Genomic DNA, 16938 nt, shown 5'->3' with positions numbered 1-16938 from the left:
GCTAGTGCTTCCCCACTGCACAGCTGGCCTCTGTCCCCCCGTCTCCAGGCAGTCAGTCACCCTGCCCCCTCGACCCCACACAGCCATGAGGAAGGCACTGTGGGTGACGGTAGCCCACCCTGCTGGGGCTGGAGACCTTCTCACTGGACCCTGGGAGGGCAGCTAACCCAGCAGTTTGGGCAGGGGGCAGCATAGGCAGCCTGGAAGATTGCCCCTGGACAGAGACCTGGGAAGCCCCTGCACATCCTCTAAGTGACCACAGCTCAACAGTTACTTCCAAGAGTTCATTTATAAAAAAGAACTGAGTACAACACTGACCCACAGACATCCTTGAAGCCGGTGGGAGCTGCAGACCCTGCCCTCCAGCTCCCTGTGGCCCAGGCTGGGTGAAACCAGGCAGTCCCAGCCCCCAAGCCTCTTCTCTCCCTGAAGGCCTGATGCAGGCCATGGCCTGGACCCCTGAGCCTGACTCTGCACCCTGTGGGCCCTGCAGATATACCAGGACCTGGGCCAGGGCAGGGGTGGCCTCAGTCTGGACATCCCAGGGGCTCTCAGTTTCCCTCGAAGGCTTGGGGCTAAGCCTGCCTGAGGCCACATACCAGATCCTGGGGGCACAGGCATGAGAGTGAGGTCCCTCATGCTGGCTCCTTCCAGCTCATTCCTGGAAGAGACATCAGGGGCCTTCATCTGAGGCCAGTGACAAAGGGCTTCCTGCTTCCAGGGTCCAAGTGAGAGCCGGGAGCCGGGGAGCCAGACACGGTGATATTTGGCAGCCTGGGAGGGGGTGTCCCTCTGTCCATTCCTAGTCTTCTGCCTCCCACCTGCCCTGCCCCAGGTCCCCCACCCCATGGCCAGGGCTACTGGGCTGGCTGGACATCAGGTTCCTCAATGGCCCCGTTCTCCTGGGGAGTCCTGGACAAGTGGAAAAAGGTGCTCCTCATGGCATGGTGGCAAGTGTCCATGAGCTTGGGAACGTCGGCCACGGTGAGGCCACTGGTGGGGACGGCATCCAGCACCTGGACCTTGATTGTTCCTGGGGTGGACAGTGGTATCAGCAGCTGGGGGCCACCCTGCTGCTGCCCCAGCCTTGCCCCCACCGGCCACCTGGTCCTGAGCCTGAGCCTTGAAACCTGGACCTGGAGGGCTGGGCCCACCCAGCTCCTGGCCATTGTGGGCTTGTCCTGAGGTGATGCTGACCAATAAAGCTGCTCCCAAGTGTGCACCGGGTGCTTGCCATGGTCTCCCCCACCCGGTGACCACCAATGGCCACACAGGACACTCCTACCCCAGAAAGCCCCCTCTGCCCCTCCTGGCCAGCCCCCACTGCACCCTGACATCTGTCCTCAGCAGTTTGGGCTGTGGGGAGATGGAGCTTGGCTCCTCCCCTACTGCCTTCAACCTCTGACCCCCCCAGATAAGCAAGAGTGGCATCAGGGCCCCCGCCTGAAGCCAGCACTGCTGGACAGGCCAGCTCTGTGGCCAGTGGTGGTTCCCTGGGCTGCCCATGTAGCGCCAGGACTGGACGGTCAGTGTCCACCTCCACAGGTCCCACCTGCAAGCATGCTTGGGCCCCTCCACCCTTCTGGAGCCTTAGTTTCCTCATCTGAAAAACAGACCCTCTACAGCCCCCTCGCAGGGCCACAGACCCACGGTGGGGTCACTCCACTGAGCAGCCACCAGGAACGGGGCCCTGGGTATGAGGCTGGCAGGGGCTCACCTGAGGTGAAGAGCTTGGTCTTGAGGTTGTAGAAGGAAGAGAAGGAGGAGTACACCACAGGAACAATGGGTACCTGCCACAGGGACACACCAGGCTGAGCGGGCCTGGCCCTGCCCTGCCCACCCTCCCTTCCCGCCTGTCCCCCAACTCAGGAGGCCAGTGCAGCACTACCCAGGGGAAGGGCTGGTGCCTCCTGACATTCCTTGAAGGCCCCAGGGTCAGAGCCACCAGTGACAGGTGGCACCTGGGGAAGATCATTAACCCAGACTGTCATGGGACCTCGGGACATGGGCAGGCAGACTGCAGAGGAGCAGGCCCTGGGGAGACAGGTGACTGGGAAATCTCTCTTCTCCCAGGCCTTGCCAGTCTAGCCCCGACCCCATGGCCACTGGCAAGGTAGAAATAGCCCCAGGCCCAGGCAGGAGTGTCTTCTACCCCTTGGCTAGAGGCTCGGGCCAGAGAGAGGGTGGCTGTAGGCATTTGGGTCCTGGGTGCAACTTCTGTGTCAGCTCAGGGTGCTAGGAGGAGCCTCAGGACTAGGCACCAGGGCACTGGAGGCCACCCACCATAGGGGCAGAGAAGAGAATATGTCTACTGAGCTGTGACCAGTCCAGCGTTCCAAAGACCCTTTCCCTGACCCTGGACAGTGGCTTCCCCCCAATATGAGTCTCCCCAGCATAGAGCAGGAGCTAGTGGGCCCCCTTCACCCTCCAGGAGACCCCTTCTCCATGGTGGATACCTCCTGGGCTCCCACAACACCTCTGGGCCACATTACTGCCCCTGAAAGCTGAGGACCATGAGGCCACGACCCATGCCCATGTGCTCTGTAGCCTGCCGTCCTGGCCAGCCCACTCCCTGGAGGAGTGCTCAGCAAAAGCCAGCACAGACAGGGCTCAGCAAGCAGGCCTGGCTCCTCGCCTTGGTCCCTGTTTCTCAAAGCCCCCTCCTGAGGTAGGCCACTGGCTCTCAGGTGCTGCCGGGGGCAGCCAGTTGCCTGGGCTAGAGGGAGTACTGACCTTAACTGCCCAGTGGTAGAGGGCCCAAGGGCACCCGCCTTAGCATGTGGTGATGAGGCCCTATCCCCGCCCAGTGCAAGGGATCCCTGAGCCCCAGCAGTCACCTTCAGCCTTGAGCCACCCTGACCTGGGCTCCCACCTACCTGGGCCTGCACCGCCAGGTGGAAGGCACCTTTCTTGAAGGGCAGCAGGTCCCCGTTGTCATTGCGTGTGCCCTCGGGGTAGATCCACACTTTGAGCTGCGGGGAGAGAGGAGCTGACTGTATCCCAGGCTGTCCACTGCCACCTGGGCCACCCCAGGGAGGCCATGCTGCCCGTCCTGGGACCACGCGACTTGAGTGGGTCCTGAGTGCCCCGTGCAACCCGCAGACTCCTTCTGCCAACAGCCACACCGTGGCCCACACTCACATTCTCCTTGACCATGCGCTCGCCCAGGTCCGCCATCACGGTCAGGGCAGTGCTGGAGCGCTGCCGGTTGATGAAGAAGACGCCCCCGAGGTACATGACCAGGCCCACTGGCCCCAGGAACAGGAGCTCCCGCTTGGCGATCTGCACACAGCGCTTGGGGAGGATCTCCATGAGGCCTGCCGGCAGCAGGGGACAACCAAGGAGGGGCAGAGGGAGACCAGAACCATGAGAGAGAGGGGCAGAGACAGGCAGAAGAGACGGAGAGAGACACAGAGAGAGAGGGAGACAGAGACAAGACAGAAGACACAGAGTGACAGAGGCAGACACATGGGGGAGAGACAGAGACAGGACAGTATCATCCCAATTGGACCCCTCACCAGGGAAGAGAGAGGTGACCCCCTGCTCCCCACTGCCCACCTGGCACTCCATGTGGTCTTTGGCCTGACCATCTTTTGGGGAGGTACCCGAACAAGCTCCCAGCCTGGGTTGCGGTATAGCCCTGTGCCCAGTGTCAGACACAGGCAGCCGGTTGCTTTTACTGTCCAGCCTAAGGGAAGCCAGTGGCTGGAGGGACATCCAGGTCCCATTCCCCTGTCTGCCCAGCACCTGGCTCACCTGCCCATCCCCCCAGGAGCAGAGCACGCATGCCTCTGGTGGCCTACCCATCATGTCCAGGATGCTCTGGTGGTTGGAGATGATGACACAGGGCCGGTCCACCTCCAGGTTCTCCCGGCCCTTGATGTCAAAACGAAGGCCGTAGGCATACTTAAAGGACCGTACAAACCAGCTGATGATTCTGTGGACAGAGGCAGCAGTGAGCAGAGGTCAGTGGCCAGGGGCGTGGCCTAAGGCCTAGGGAAGGAGTGGGGGCCAGGTAGGGAGAAGATGCTGTCCAGGGCCCAGCCTGCCTCTGCCACAGCAGCAGACGGCAAGACAAAGGGTTCAGGAGTCAGGCACTGGATCCTGGGGGTGGCGGGGCCTGCTGGCCTCCCCTGCACCATGCTTGCTCAGCCCGCCCAAGGGAGCATGCCTGGCAGGCAGGTGGGTCCCACCCAGGAATGGGTGAGGCTAATGATGGACAAGATGGGGCGAGAGGGGTCCCAGCACCCTGCAGAGGCCTGGCCTCCTAGGGGACATCTCAAGTCTCCTGTATCCAGTCCCGTCACCCAGAGACTGTGTCCACAGTGCTGACCAGGCCAGAGGGATGTGGGGTTAGGGGTGGCCTTGGCCCGGCTTTGCACACGTCTGGGACAGGACAGGACATTGCCAGTCAGGAGGTTAGCCCATGAGGAGACAGAGCCCAAAGGCACAGGCTCACTCCACAGCCCCCAGCAGGGAGCCTGATCCTTCCCAGCCCTGTGGACAGCAGGTGTCAGGGGATGTGCCACCCAATGACCTGGGGGCTATGGCCCCACACCCTCCGCTGTCCACGCAGATGAGTGCAGCCCTGTCATGTGATCCCCCAGTCCCAAGGGGAAGAGGGACCCCATCCACAGGTCAGTGAAGTAGCTCCCCAGGCTCCGAGCGCAGGCTCACAGCAGAGCAGAGGCATCGGCCAGAGCCCCACTCCAACCATGGCAAAAGACACCGTCACATACAGGGTCCTGACCCTCCTCAGGGGCCCACCTCTGCCCATCAGGCAGGCTCACCCTGCTCTGCTGCCCTCGCCACGTCCATCCACAGAACCCCCACCTTCCTGCACAGACTGCCCCACTGCCCAAGCCCTGGAAACTGCCTTTGCCCTGTCTCCACAGCTGAATCTGAGACCTGGCAGAAGTGGACTCCCACGGACAGGTCCTTCTGTGACCAAAGCCCAGGCTCCTGTCTTGCCATAAGGCTGACTCCAGGGAGGGGCAGCTCTCCTGGTGAGGAACCTGCCACTCACGGAGGCTCAGGGTTTAATTGGGGTAACGAAGCCAGCCACTGTCCCCAAGTCCAAGAAGCCTGTGCCTGTTCCTCAGATCTGCGGGGCCATCTCCTCTCTAGGACAGCCCCACCATGGGGGGTATGGGCTGGTCCTGGATCCTGGACACTGGTAGGGAGAACTGGTTGACTCTTTGGGTCCATGCCATTTTCCCACCTGTAAAACACAGCTCCTGGGAGTAAGTGAGGATTGAAGACACACTCAGACAACTCACAAGAAAACTAAAAAGGCAAATGTCCAATACATAAGGAAAGCAGCTCACTCACTGGTTATCAAAGAAAGTCAAACTGAAACAGGAACCTGTCTTCACTCTTCACATTGTCACAGATAGGGCGGGACTGAAACTGAAAGCAGGAGGTGTGGCCAGAGCTGGGGAAAGAGGCGCTGACCGGAAGCATCTGTGGGGAGGGCAGCACCAGAAGCCCTGAGCACCTGGTCTCCTTGGCCCCGAGTGGCTCTGCCAGGAATTCTCCCCATGGCAGCAGAGGGCTGAATGCTGAACTGGGGAAACAAAAATGCCCACAGGGCACACGAAAGGCCAGGCAGAAGGGCTCTAGGCCTATCTCTCAGCTACCAAAGCAGAGGAAACGGCCACTGAGATCCCTTTACTGCAGAGGGCATTCATATGACTTTTGTTCTTGGTGCTGGGAGTGGAACCCAGGGACTTGGTGCTAGGCAAGGGCTCTGCACTAAGCCACATCCCAGCCCAGAACTCACAGGGTTCACACGGATTGAGCATTCCTGACCCTAAATTCCAAATGCTCCAAACTCCTGAAGATTTTGGACATGACCACACAAGTACAAAATGCCACACCTGACCTCATGCAAGAGGCAGTAGTCAAAAGAGAGGTGCACTGGCAACACTGGCAATACCCACAGAATTACGTCCAGGCGTATAAGATGCCCATGGAACACAAATGACCCGTGTCTAGACTTGGGTACCCACGATATGTCATTATGTATGTGTAAACTTTCCCAAGTTTAAAGCCATCCGAAACCTGAAAAACTTCTAGTCCCAAGCACTTTGGATAAAGAATCTTCAACCTTACTACAAATATCGGCACTTCCACTTGTGGCCGCATGGGGGAGTCTCGGGCCACATAGGGAAAGGGACTGTGGTCTTCTGGCAGTGGGGTATTCCCTGATTTCCATGCCCCTCTTCTTTTCTCTTGCTCTCTCTTTCCAGTACGGGGATGGAACCCAGGCTCTCATGCATGCTAGGCACCTGCCCTACTTCTGAGCTCTACCCCAGCCCCCACTTTCTAAACTGCAGTAAAACAGAAGGTAAACTGTACCATCCTGGGCTGGGGTCACCTGAAGCCCAAGGGTTGTGCCCAGTGCCCAGCCCAGTTTTCCAGAATTACTGTTGCCAGCTGCCAGGTGGGACTTGGGGCCTGGCTCCATGATGTGGCCTGGGGCAAAGACCTTGACCTCCTAGGTTTCTACTACCACCTGGAAAAGGGGAAGGATGCAGAGGAGTGCCACTCCAGGAGGCTGGGTGGCTGGTGACCCTGGACTGAGGACCAATGGCGGCTATGACAGGACTCAGCAAGAAAGAACCCACAGTAACTCAGAGCAAAGGGTGTCACGACCTGCCCAGCCCCTCCCGCCAGCACCTGCTCCCAGCAGCGGGAGGCAGTTCAAGGCCAGAGACCAGGCCACCAGCCTGGCTGTCCTCGTGGACGGCCACCAACTGACCCTTGCCCTCAGCTGCTGGGCTTGGGTTGGGCTGCTCCCTGGAGACCCAGCCACACTCTTTGGGCAAGACTGGCCAGAAGGCTAAGAGGACCTGGGAGGGCTCACTCAGAGCAGCCCTGCTGGCAAAGAGCAGGCAGGACCACTGATGGCCAGGGTACAGGAGGCCTGAGCAAGGCCCCTGACAGATCAGGGAGCTTTCCAACCAGTGTCCCAGAAAGGGAGCACCAGGGGGAGGGGCTTCCGGTCTGAGCAATGTGGGCGGGTGGGGCCTGAGAAGAAAGGGCTGGGGGAGGTGGGACCAGGGCCCAGCAAGGCACTGTGTCCTGTCCATGCATCTGTCCCAGGACCCAGGGCCCAGCAACGCCCTTCTCCACTCCCTAGGTGCATAGGTGCAGGGGACAAGTTGCTGTGCAGCCATGTCCTGGCCACTTGGTGCAAGAAGAAGTTCTGTTGGCGCCTTCCTCTCCCACCACCACGGTGGCATCTGGGACCCTAAGGACGGTGGGGCCAAGGGTGGGGCCCCCCAAAGGAATTTGGGGCCAAGAAAGTAATCTTCCCTGTTGGCTGAACCTGTCCTCAGGGCCTCCTGAGGTGAGGCTTTAGGGACCACAATGTCCCCCATCCTCAGGGTCTCCTGAGGACAGGTTCAGCCAACACAGAGCTTCTTTGGGCTTCACTTCCTGCGTGTGTGGGTGTAACTGAGGCATCTCCCAGCCACCCTGCCCTAGCACCCTAGGAGCACACAGGGAAGGACTCTGTGGGCACCTGCCTGGAACCCGGAGGAAGGGCCCATGCCTGGGCCACTGCCCAGGAGAAGTGGAAAGGGAGTAGAAGGGCAGCCCTGCCCTCCCTCTCCAGTTCAGGACTCCCCAGGCATCAGCCTCCAGCTCCTAGCGCTGGGGTGGGCACAGAGGGAAAGCCAAGAGCACTTTGGAGACACTGCCTGTGGGTTCAAACCCCAGCGGTATCTCACCCTGGCTTTGAGACCCTGAGCACTCACCTTTCCTCCTCCCATCTCACTGCCAAGCCTCTGAATCTCAGTCTCTTCATCATGGCAGTCCCTAGTTCAAAGTTGCAAGGCACTGCAGCACACAGGAGGGCCCTTTCCCCCGAGTCTCCACCTCCCATGCTCCTGGCTCCCTTCCCTGACTAGCCACCCAGGGACTGCACCCCTCATTCCCTGCTTTTCAACCCGCCCTGTGCCTGCCCCTGGAGGCCTTCCCATTCACAGCACCCACTCTTCCTCACTGCTGGTAGTCCTCACAGGGATTCTGAAAGTATGGTGCAGAAGGCAGGGCTGTGGGCTCCTGGGCCTCCAGCCCTGCCCCACCCTCCAGCCCTCCCTTCCCTAGGAAACCCATGTGTGGGCAGAAACAAACACCTGTGTTACCCAGCAGTGTCCCAGAGGCCGTGGGCCCTTTACCTGGGTGCCAACCAGGAAAGCCTCTAGGGACCTGAGGGTTCTAGCTGGCCAGACTCTCTGGCCCCTGGCTGCGCAGACAGGGTAGAAGGTGGTTTAGTGCTGGTTTGGCTAGCCTGCTGGGTTCATCCACCCTCAGAGAGGGTAGCTGGTGATTGGATTTGGCCCCTGGGCAGCAACAGACCGGAAGAGCCTGCCAGGCCTCTCCAGACTAGGACATGCTGGTGGAGAGGACACCAAGGAGCTACAAAGGTTCCAGGGACTCCCACTTCATATTTGCTGAAAACATAAGATCCCAGCCCTGGGCCCAGGACACCTGCGGCCTCAGAACCCTCTGCTGGCCTGGCCTAGGAAGGATATCACCCCCCAAGGAGCATATCTTCCTGGTACTTTCCAGACCCAGTGGGCCCTTCCTGAAGTCTACACCCTCCACTTTGCTCTGAAGTGCCCAGGGACTTAGGGAGGCTCCCCCAAGGGAACCTCTTTTATCTCCCCAGGCAGTTCCCAGCCTGCAGGGGAGCTGGGACTTGCACATCAGGCCCTCAGTGATTTGTGCATGGCCTAGGGTATCTGTCCTGAGGATGAACTACCTATTAGAAGGGAAATGCCTGGGCTGCCCCTGGGGTCTGCTCCACTGGACACTGGTCCGAGGGGAGATGGGTCGTCACAAAACTCCCACCAGACCCCTGCTCTGCTCCTCAAATCCACTCTCTATCACCCTTTGTATCTGGGCTTCTCAGGCAAAGCACAAGTCCCTGAAGAAGAGCCTGAGATACATGAAATATGGACCAGACTGAGCAGTGTCACCTCCATTGCCAAGACCCACAAAGGGCAGAGACGATGGAAAGTCAGGACACCCTCTCACCCACTGTGCCTGTTAACACAGGAGGAGGTGGGGCTTCAGGGACCACAATGTCCCCCATCCTAGGCCAAAGCCAGGAGACCATTGCAAAAGCCACCAGCTGGACAGTCCAAACAGGGCAGAGAGAAATGTAGCAACAGTCCCTGGGGATGGGGAACAGGCGGAGGGGCAGGAAGGGCTCCTCCCAGGCAGCCCCCAACCGTTCTTGTCAGCCCAGACTGCTCTCTTCCCTTGCTCAACCCCAGGGCCAAGCTTCCCTGCTCTGGGAGGTGTCCAGAGGAAACTCTCCGCAACTGCCACATTCCTTCCCGTCCCTGCAAGTGCTTGCGGGGGCCCCAGGGGCCAACACCTCCCTCCCTCCACACGGAAGTAGCGCCTCTCAGGTCTCCCCACCTGCCCAAGAGGAGGAAGCAGAAACATGTCCATCACCTGCGCGTCAGCAGAGGACCCAGGGAGAGGTCAACGGTCACTCTCTGCCGCGTGCGCGCCCCGTCCAGTGGCTCTGGGGAAAGTTTCCCCGCCCGTGAAGCAGCACGGGCCTCTCCCCGCGCGGCCCAACCCCTTCCTCCCAGAAAGGCGCCCCCATCGCCAGCAGGCGCGCTACGGCGGGCGCAGGGACGCCAGAGCTGAGGAAATGCCGGCGCAAGGGCGCGGGGACATTGTGACGCCGGCTCCCGGGTCCCGGGCGCCGGCCCCGGCCGCGCTCCCCGCCGGGCGGGCGGGGCAGGAAGAGGGGAGGGGAGCGGAAAGTTAGCGAAGCGGAAGCGGCGGCGGGCTCCCCCACCCGCCCGCGCCCGGCGCTTGCCTCATGTTCTCCACGGTGCGGCCGCCGTGGCGCAGCAGGCAGACCGCCGAGGCCACGGCGGAGACGGACAGGCAGAGTCCGCAGTAGAGGCTGATCTTGGCGTAGAACCTGGCCGCGCGGCTCAGCTGCACGAGCAGCAGCAGCAGCAGCAGCGCTGCCGTCAGCCACGGCCACAGGTCCATGGCCCGCCGCGCACACGGCCCGCGCCCAGCCCCGACGGCCGCCCGCGCTCCCCGCGCGCCCGCGCCCCTTATTGCGAGGGCGGAGGGCGGGGCGGCCGGTGGAGGGAGGCGCGCGGCGCGGCGGGCTAGGTGCGGCTGCCTGCCCCGCCCCGCGACCCGGGCACTGGCCCGCCCGCCGCCCCGCCCTGGGCGCCCACCCCTTATCGCCGAGTCACAACGACTCGGGCCAGACTTCACCCCACCTGGGACCCCAGTTGGGTACCCGGCTCCCCGGGCTCTGACTCTGCCCGCCCGCGTGCCCCACCCCTGGGTCGCCCTTGGGCCCAGAAACACAGCTCCCCTAGGGCTTACAGGCGGCCCAAGGACGTGACCATCGTGACCATCGTGGCAGTCCGTCACTACACAAAGGAGCCCTTGAACTGCTACTGAGTGACCAATGGTCACCTGGCTGGCCACCTGGCAGGATGCCTGACCCTTTTGGGTCCCCTTGGGCAGGGAGACTGAGCCGGGTGCTGTGGAAGGCCACCCTGCTTGTTGGGGCTTGGGGGAGGTGACAAACTGGGGCGTGATTCTGGGCGGGGCTGGAGGGGTTCCCATAGTGGGTGCCAGCCCCAGTGTGTCACGGCTCCTGGTGCAGAGCCAGCGGTGGCTATCAGGCGATTGCATTCACGTGGGCTCCGCTCAGCGGATGACCAGCCTGGCAGCTGGGCAATGCAGTTGGTACTCAATTGGGCAAGAGCATTTGTCACCCTGGGAGGAGGGGATACTGCTATAGGTATTCCTGGTTCCACCTTTCAAGCACCCCAGCAGTCACTTGCCCAGGGAGCAGCTGGAGATAGCAAAACAGCATCCTTTCTAGACAGGCTGAGGCAGGTCCCCTGGGTTTTCTGCAGTTCCCCAAAGCTGCTGCCCTCTGTCACACCAGCTGAAGGTCTCAGGGTTGCAGCCTCCCCCTCAGAATTGTGCTCAGCCCTCAGCCAAGTGCCCTTCACATGAGTGGGCGGGGCTTCCCTGTCCATCAACTGCTGTTTTCTGTTTTTCTGTAAAGTAGAACTTCTACCCATTTGTGTCACATCTGTAGGCATTTTATGAAAACACCTACCAGCACATTCTCTAGCTCTCTTGTGGCAGAACCCTTAATGGTCATTTTATGTCCGCTTGAGCAAACTGGCTTTTCTCTCTGTCCAGTCTTGGAAAGGGTCTGCTGACCCCCAGGGCTTAGAGCCCAGCCCCAGGTGCTGCTGTGCCTGGGGGCTGAGCATGGCTGCTGACCAACTGTGGCATGTTCAGCTTCCTGGGAAATCAGCAGGAACCCAGGAGAGAATGCTGTGGATGCTGTTGGTAGTGGACAGAGGGCTGGGGACCCTAATGCCCTTCACCTCTACTGCGCAGCCCAGTCTCCAGTCCAGGCAGGACCCTCCAGGGCTTTTTCCTGTTTGCCCCTTAGCTCCCAAGCCGCCACCCTTTTCTATGCTACCCAGGCTGGTCTGACTCCTTAGCCTCCTGAGTCACCACCACTCTCTAAAGTGGCCCTCATTCTTTCCGGCGCTTCCCATAATGGAGCACATCTGTTTTGCCTTGCCTCCACCTCGGTACATGCAACAATGCCCCAAACATAGGTGATCAATTAAGTGCTCCCCAGAATACCAAGTGCATCTCCATTTTATAGATGGGGACTTGAGGCTCCCAGAGGTGAGTTGCCAGCAGGGAGTGATGAGGAGGCTGTCAGTCACTGTACCCCCAGCCACTGCATCCCAGAGGGGCTCCCACTGCTAGGGGGCTACCCTACCCTCTTGCTCCCAGAAGTGCTAGGGGCAGCATGAAGGTGAGGGCTCTGGACCACCCAGTTGGGTTCCCAGAAACTGAGTTTTGCCTGTCACCTCCTGAAGAGGCTGTCACCAACTTTACCTCCTCCCCTGCTCCTCCCTCCCCTTAGGCAAGGTTGAAAGAAAACTTCTCCTCCCGTGGAAGCTGGAAGCGGACAGGGCCTAGGAGGGGGCCTGGGCTGGGAAAAGCTGGTCTGACCAAGGAGGCAGTATTTAATGAGTGGTGCTGCACCACAGAAGTGAAGCCCCCGAGACGCCCTGGGGCCGGTCCAAACCAAGAAAAGAAAATTTCTCTAAAATTAATGCATTTCAACTGCAGAGGGGACCTGTTGTCTCTACCCTGTTCGTCCAAGTGTAGTGGGGAAGGACAGTGCTGGTGGCTGGCTGGGACTGTGGTGTCCTAAGCCTTCACTGCCTAGGGCCAGCTAGGTGGGTGGGTTCCTGTGGACCTGTGCCAGATGGCTCTCCCAAGTGCAAGGGCAGCCAAGAGCCCTCCTAAGCACTTGCTGAGACCTGGCCAGACAGCAGGTGACACAGGTGACCCAGCAAGGCTGAGCTGGGACATCCTGAGGCCCACAGGACCCACACCCAGCAGGGGAGGTCAAGAGGGGAAGAAAGCCAGGTGTAGGGTGTGCTGGCATCCACCCCTGCCCCTGGACCCTTCTGTGGCCTGCTCCACCAGGACCAGGTGGCGCTGGGCCTCTGTCTTCTCCTGAGTTGGGCAGGGGTCTGGAAGGATGTGCGGCTCTCCCCTCCTGGGAAGCAGAGGTAAGGTGGCTGTTGACCCAGCTGCAGCCATAGCCAGGAGGGAAAGGTGTGGGTGTGGGCTTTGAAGTCTGGTCCACCTGGCTTTAGGCTCTGGGCTACCCCACGCCCGAGTGACGCCTGATCGTGTCTGTGAAACGGGGACACTCACCTCACCCATGTGCTTCAGAGGAAGCACTTCAGCTGGGCTCTCTGAGGCAGGACCTTGTGACCCTGCCCCTCCTCCAGACCTGCCCAAGAGGTGCTCTCGGGATGCACTCCTGGGAGGGGAGGGCACCTCAGCCCCTCCCAGGGCCAGGCCAGAGGGTGGGCAGCTCCAGGAGGCCGGGCTCCTGTGGAGGAGAGCAAAGTCAGCCTGGAGCGGGAGGGAGGGAGGCAGTGCCCAGACTCAGGTGGGCTCTGGGGCCTGCGCCCCTCAGGCCTCTCAGTGGACAAACCTCAGGGGACGGACACTATCCCTGCCACCTGTAAATAAAGCAGCCTGTGAATCTTTCATGCGCCTGTGCTTAAAAATAGATGAGGCGAGCACACAGGCCAGTTTCCTGGGCCACGGCAGCAGCAGTGCCAGGAGCAAGCTCCCGTGGAGGACTGGAGGCCATGCTGCTAGGGGCCAGCCATGCCTGCCAGCGTACAAGCCCACGGTGGGCTGAGAACGGCGGAGGGGTGGACAGCCCCCATTAGACAGGATGGGGAGGACCCAGAGAAGACCAAGAGCCAGAGCCCTGGGCGGTGGGGCTGCAGGACAAGGGCCTTTTCTACAGAAGAGCAGCATCCCTTTGGCCACACCCACCTATGACGCGTGCATCCAAGTGACATCCTTGGGTAGCAAGGGGGAGCTCACTGGCAGAAGTGTCAGAGCAGACGGTTTTGTGCTCCTGCCACCTACTGCCCTTGATGGGAGGCTCACCCAGCAACCCCCTCCCCAGGAAGGGTGAGGGGACACCCCAGGGCTCCCAGCCTGTGTGACCTGCTCATGCTCAGTGCAGAGGTGAAGAGCCCGGGGTCATCCCAGAGCTGCCATGTGCCCCTGGGGAACCTCGGGCTGGTTCCTCTGGACCTCTGACTCCATCTGTGCACGGGGACAGTGATATGGCCTTGGGGCACTGTGATGATTACATGGCATGCAGCTTGTGTGGTCCCACTGTGTGAGCTGGGTGGTGGTGACAGTCTCCAGGCCCGGGCAGAGCCTTTCCAGGCCTTGGGCCACCTGACCCCTGGCCCAGCTGGCATCCCCGGGCAGTCAGCTGCACTGGCTGCTCTCCGGGCCAACTGAGCAGGAGGATGGGGGCCTCAGAACATGCCACCTCACCCCTGGCTTCCTCACAGGGGAGGGACTGCCCTGCCCTGGCTCAGGGGAGCCAAGCTCATGCTCACCCGGGGCCAGCCTCTTGTTGCCTGGCGGGAGAGCCCTGCACCATGGCCCGCACCCACCCTGCCTGGCTCTGGAGGCCTCAATTCCCACCACCCAAGGTCCCTTCTGCAGGCTGTGACAGGGAGGGGGAGGACCCTGGTCTGCAGCAGTTCTGCACACCCATACCACCCGACAGGTCCTTCATTGGCTAGTGTCCACGCTCCAGGGCCCTCTCCACACTGTGGCCAGCAAGGGCCTTGGGTGGCGCTGGCCTGAACTCACAGCCTGGCAGGCCCAGCCTGGGGCTCACCCCATCTTCAGGAGCTGTTTCCCCTTCACAAGGCCACTATGGTGAGTTGAGATAGAGGACTGGCCACAGGCTCTCAGCAGGCAGCCTGGGCCCCACCTGCCACTGCTGCCCAGCAACCTTAGGCAGGCTCTTCTGCTCTGCAGGCCACTGTCCCTTCCTCTGTCAAGTCTCCCAATGGAGGCTGCCATGTCCTGGGTCAGAGGAGCCCAACGCTGCTTCAGTCTCTTCCTCAGAGAGTTGCTACGGACCCACCAGGCCCCTGACCACTCAGTCCCAGAGCTACCCTAGGTGAACCCAGGCCCCCCACAGGCCTTCCAAGGAGTCCAGCAGAGACTGGGTAGCCCTCACTTCCCTATCCTCCTGCCAGCCAGCCAGGCCTAGGCTCTGGGCTTTGCTGCCTGTGTGGGTCAAGGGTAAGCTGTGTCCTTGGGGTAGGGCCCGGTGGTGGCCCTGAATCAGAGGCAGGCAGCATGCTCCAGAGGGGGCAGTGGCTGGGATCTTGGGGAAGAGAGCATGGGACTGCTGCACTGAGCCTGGTGCCCACACTGGTGGCCAAGGGACACAGGCTTTGTGGACAGCCGCCGGCCTGCCCCTGGACAGAGTGGAGGGCTGGCTTGGCCTGATGGAAATCCTGGTGCAATAACACAATGGTCCTGAAGAGGGCGCAGTGACAAGCGTGGTTTCAGTGGCTCCCTTCTGTCCCACAGAGACCTGTCCCAGGGTCCGGGGCTGTCTGGGCCTTTGCTCCACCCACTGCGTTCACCAGCACACAAATGTAAAAGTGGGTTTTTCCATGGAGGTCCTGGAAGAGTGGAAAAGTGACTCAGCTCACGTCACATCATAAACCCAGTTAAATTCCAGGTGGATTCGTGACTTAAGTGTAACCGAGGAGTCCCCAGCAGGAGCACACAGCCATGCAGCTGTGGAAGCCTGGCAGGCAGAGGAGGTGAAGAGGGAAGCAGAGAAGCTGAACAGGACCACCCAGGTCAGCTGTGCAGGTCATGCACTGCACAAGTCCAGAGGAGTCAACACTAACTCTGAGTGCAGCGTCCTTTCCTTTTGGAGCGAGCAGGCTCACTTCTCTGGCCTTTGATCCTCACCACACCCTCTAACACCAAGGCCTCAACCCAGGAGTCCTGAGTAGAGGCCAGTAGGCCCAGCCCTGCTACCTCTGCTGAGACGTGACAGGCAAGGTCCAGGAGCTGTGCCATCACCCTGCCTGCCCCACCCCACCCAAATATGTGCCAGAGTCACTGAGTCACATTTAGGGAAGGTGTGGCCTCCTGGTGACCACCTAGAGCTAAGCACTGTAGTTCCAGCCCACTGGTCCTGGGGAGCAGCCCAGTCACCCCAAAGTGACCTCTGTGGTCCCAGGTGGGGCCTCCAGGCTTCAGAGATGAAAGCAGGGTTCGGGGTGGACTGGAGTTTTCAGATAAACATGTCCCGGGCAATTCAGGGGCCTGTCGTCCTATTTTAAGTTATTGTTTACTTGAAATTCAAATCTCACCAGGTGTCCAGTGTTTTGTGGTCCTCTTCCCTGACCCCTCCCCTGGATCTGCCACTGGCCTCTGGGAAGGGCTGGGGAGCACTGCCCCCTAGTGGGCAGGCCAAGGGCTGTGTGCGCAGTGAGGGTCACAGTCTTCCTGCAGTCTCCAGGATCCTCTGGCCAGCCCTGGGAACCTGGGGCATGCCAAGCAGCAGCCTGTCCCCAGCTCAGTGGCCCCCAAGGACTTTAGGTGGGGCCTGGCTCTCACTGGTGCCCACCCTGGTGGCCAACCTGAAGCCAGCCTAAGGTGAAGCTGCAGCACTCCGCGGCTCTGCCTAGGAAGGAAGCTGCCTGGGTGCCTCCAAGGGTCTGGGTGTGCTGGGTTGGGGTGGGAGTGCTACAGGAGCAGCTCCTCTGCCTTCTGCCGGAAGGGTGCACCGCAGGCTGCTGGACAGCCGGGCTCAGGTGCCCACCCTGCAGCTGCCATGCTGCTCAGGGGTTGGCCACAGGCTGTGCTGGTCCCTGAGTCCACACTCAGCAGGGCAGAGGAAGCTGCCTCTGAGGACCAGCCCAGAAGCGCCCAGAACCACGGATGCCCTCAGCCACCAGGGAGATTGCTCTGAAGGACCTCCATCCAGTACCTAGCCGCCCTCCCTCCGCCCTGGGCCTGCATTAGCATTTCTTTTTCCAGCTTTCCCAGTGCCCACCCCAACACCAGCTTTTGGGCAGCTCTGTGGCACCACACAGAGGTACAGTGCCACACTTGGCCTTCACTGGCTCCTTGCGCCATAAAAACATACTAGACGTCACACACCGTTATTTCTTGAGGTACTGAGGATGAACCCAGGGCTCACGAAGGCTAGCAAGCACTCTAACACTGAGCCACTTCTCCAGCCCTTTCTAGCTTTCATTTTATGACAGGGTCTTGCTAAATTGCTTAGGCCTCGCTAAATTGCTGAGGCTGGCCTCAAACTTGCAATCCTCCTGCCTGAAGCTTGGATTTGGGGTGTGCACTATCTCAACCAGAAAGATGAATACAATTTCCAACCCTAAGTTTGTGTCTTTTCAGATTTTTTTTATACTATCTATCATCTATTGTCTTTTTGGGGGGAGGGTGTACCAGAGTTTGAACTCAGGGCACTCAACTATGGAGCCCCATTGCAGCCCT

At 60.6% G+C, this 16938-nt stretch overlaps 1 protein-coding gene across 2 annotated transcripts; it reads right to left on the bottom strand.

Moving 5' to 3' along the window:
• Nucleotides 1-270: 270 nt before the first annotated feature.
• On the bottom strand, nt 271-10430 carry Agpat2 (1-acylglycerol-3-phosphate O-acyltransferase 2). 2 transcript variants are annotated; one of them, XM_077108773.1, is made up of 6 exons: nt 10384-10430; nt 3804-3937; nt 3142-3317; nt 2877-2972; nt 1718-1790; nt 271-1033 (listed from the first exon to the last, which is right to left on the bottom strand). In XM_077108773.1, the coding sequence occupies exons 1-6, from the start codon at nt 10413-10415 to the stop codon at nt 858-860; spliced, it is 687 nt and encodes a 228-aa protein (XP_076964888.1). In that variant the 5' UTR covers nt 10416-10430; the 3' UTR covers nt 271-857. The 2 variants fall into 2 exon arrangements, with proteins under 2 accessions (XP_076964888.1, XP_076964887.1); XM_077108772.1 differs by lacking the exon at nt 10384-10430 and adding an exon at nt 9851-10108.
• Between the last annotated feature and the right edge of the window lie 6508 nt (nt 10431-16938).

This window comes from Callospermophilus lateralis, chromosome 2 (genome assembly GCF_048772815.1).
Source record: "Callospermophilus lateralis isolate mCalLat2 chromosome 2, mCalLat2.hap1, whole genome shotgun sequence".
In the NCBI taxonomy this organism is placed as follows: Eukaryota; Metazoa; Chordata; class Mammalia; order Rodentia; family Sciuridae; genus Callospermophilus; species Callospermophilus lateralis.
This window is presented reverse-complemented; position numbering and strand designations above follow the sequence as displayed.

Excerpts from the sequence above, each read along its gene's own strand:
- Agpat2 (XM_077108772.1), bottom strand. The coding sequence starts at position 10,032 with ATGGACCTGTGGCCGTGGCTGACGGCAGCGCTGCTGCTGCTGCTGCTG. Across the intron at positions 3,938-9,850 it reads CGCACCGTGGAGAACATGAG|AATCATCAGCTGGTTTGTAC; the intron begins GCAAGCGCCGGG and ends CTCTGTCCACAG. Across the intron at positions 1,034-1,717 it reads GACCAAGCTCTTCACCTCAG|GAACAATCAAGGTCCAGGTG; the intron begins GTGAGCCCCTGC and ends TGTCCACCCCAG.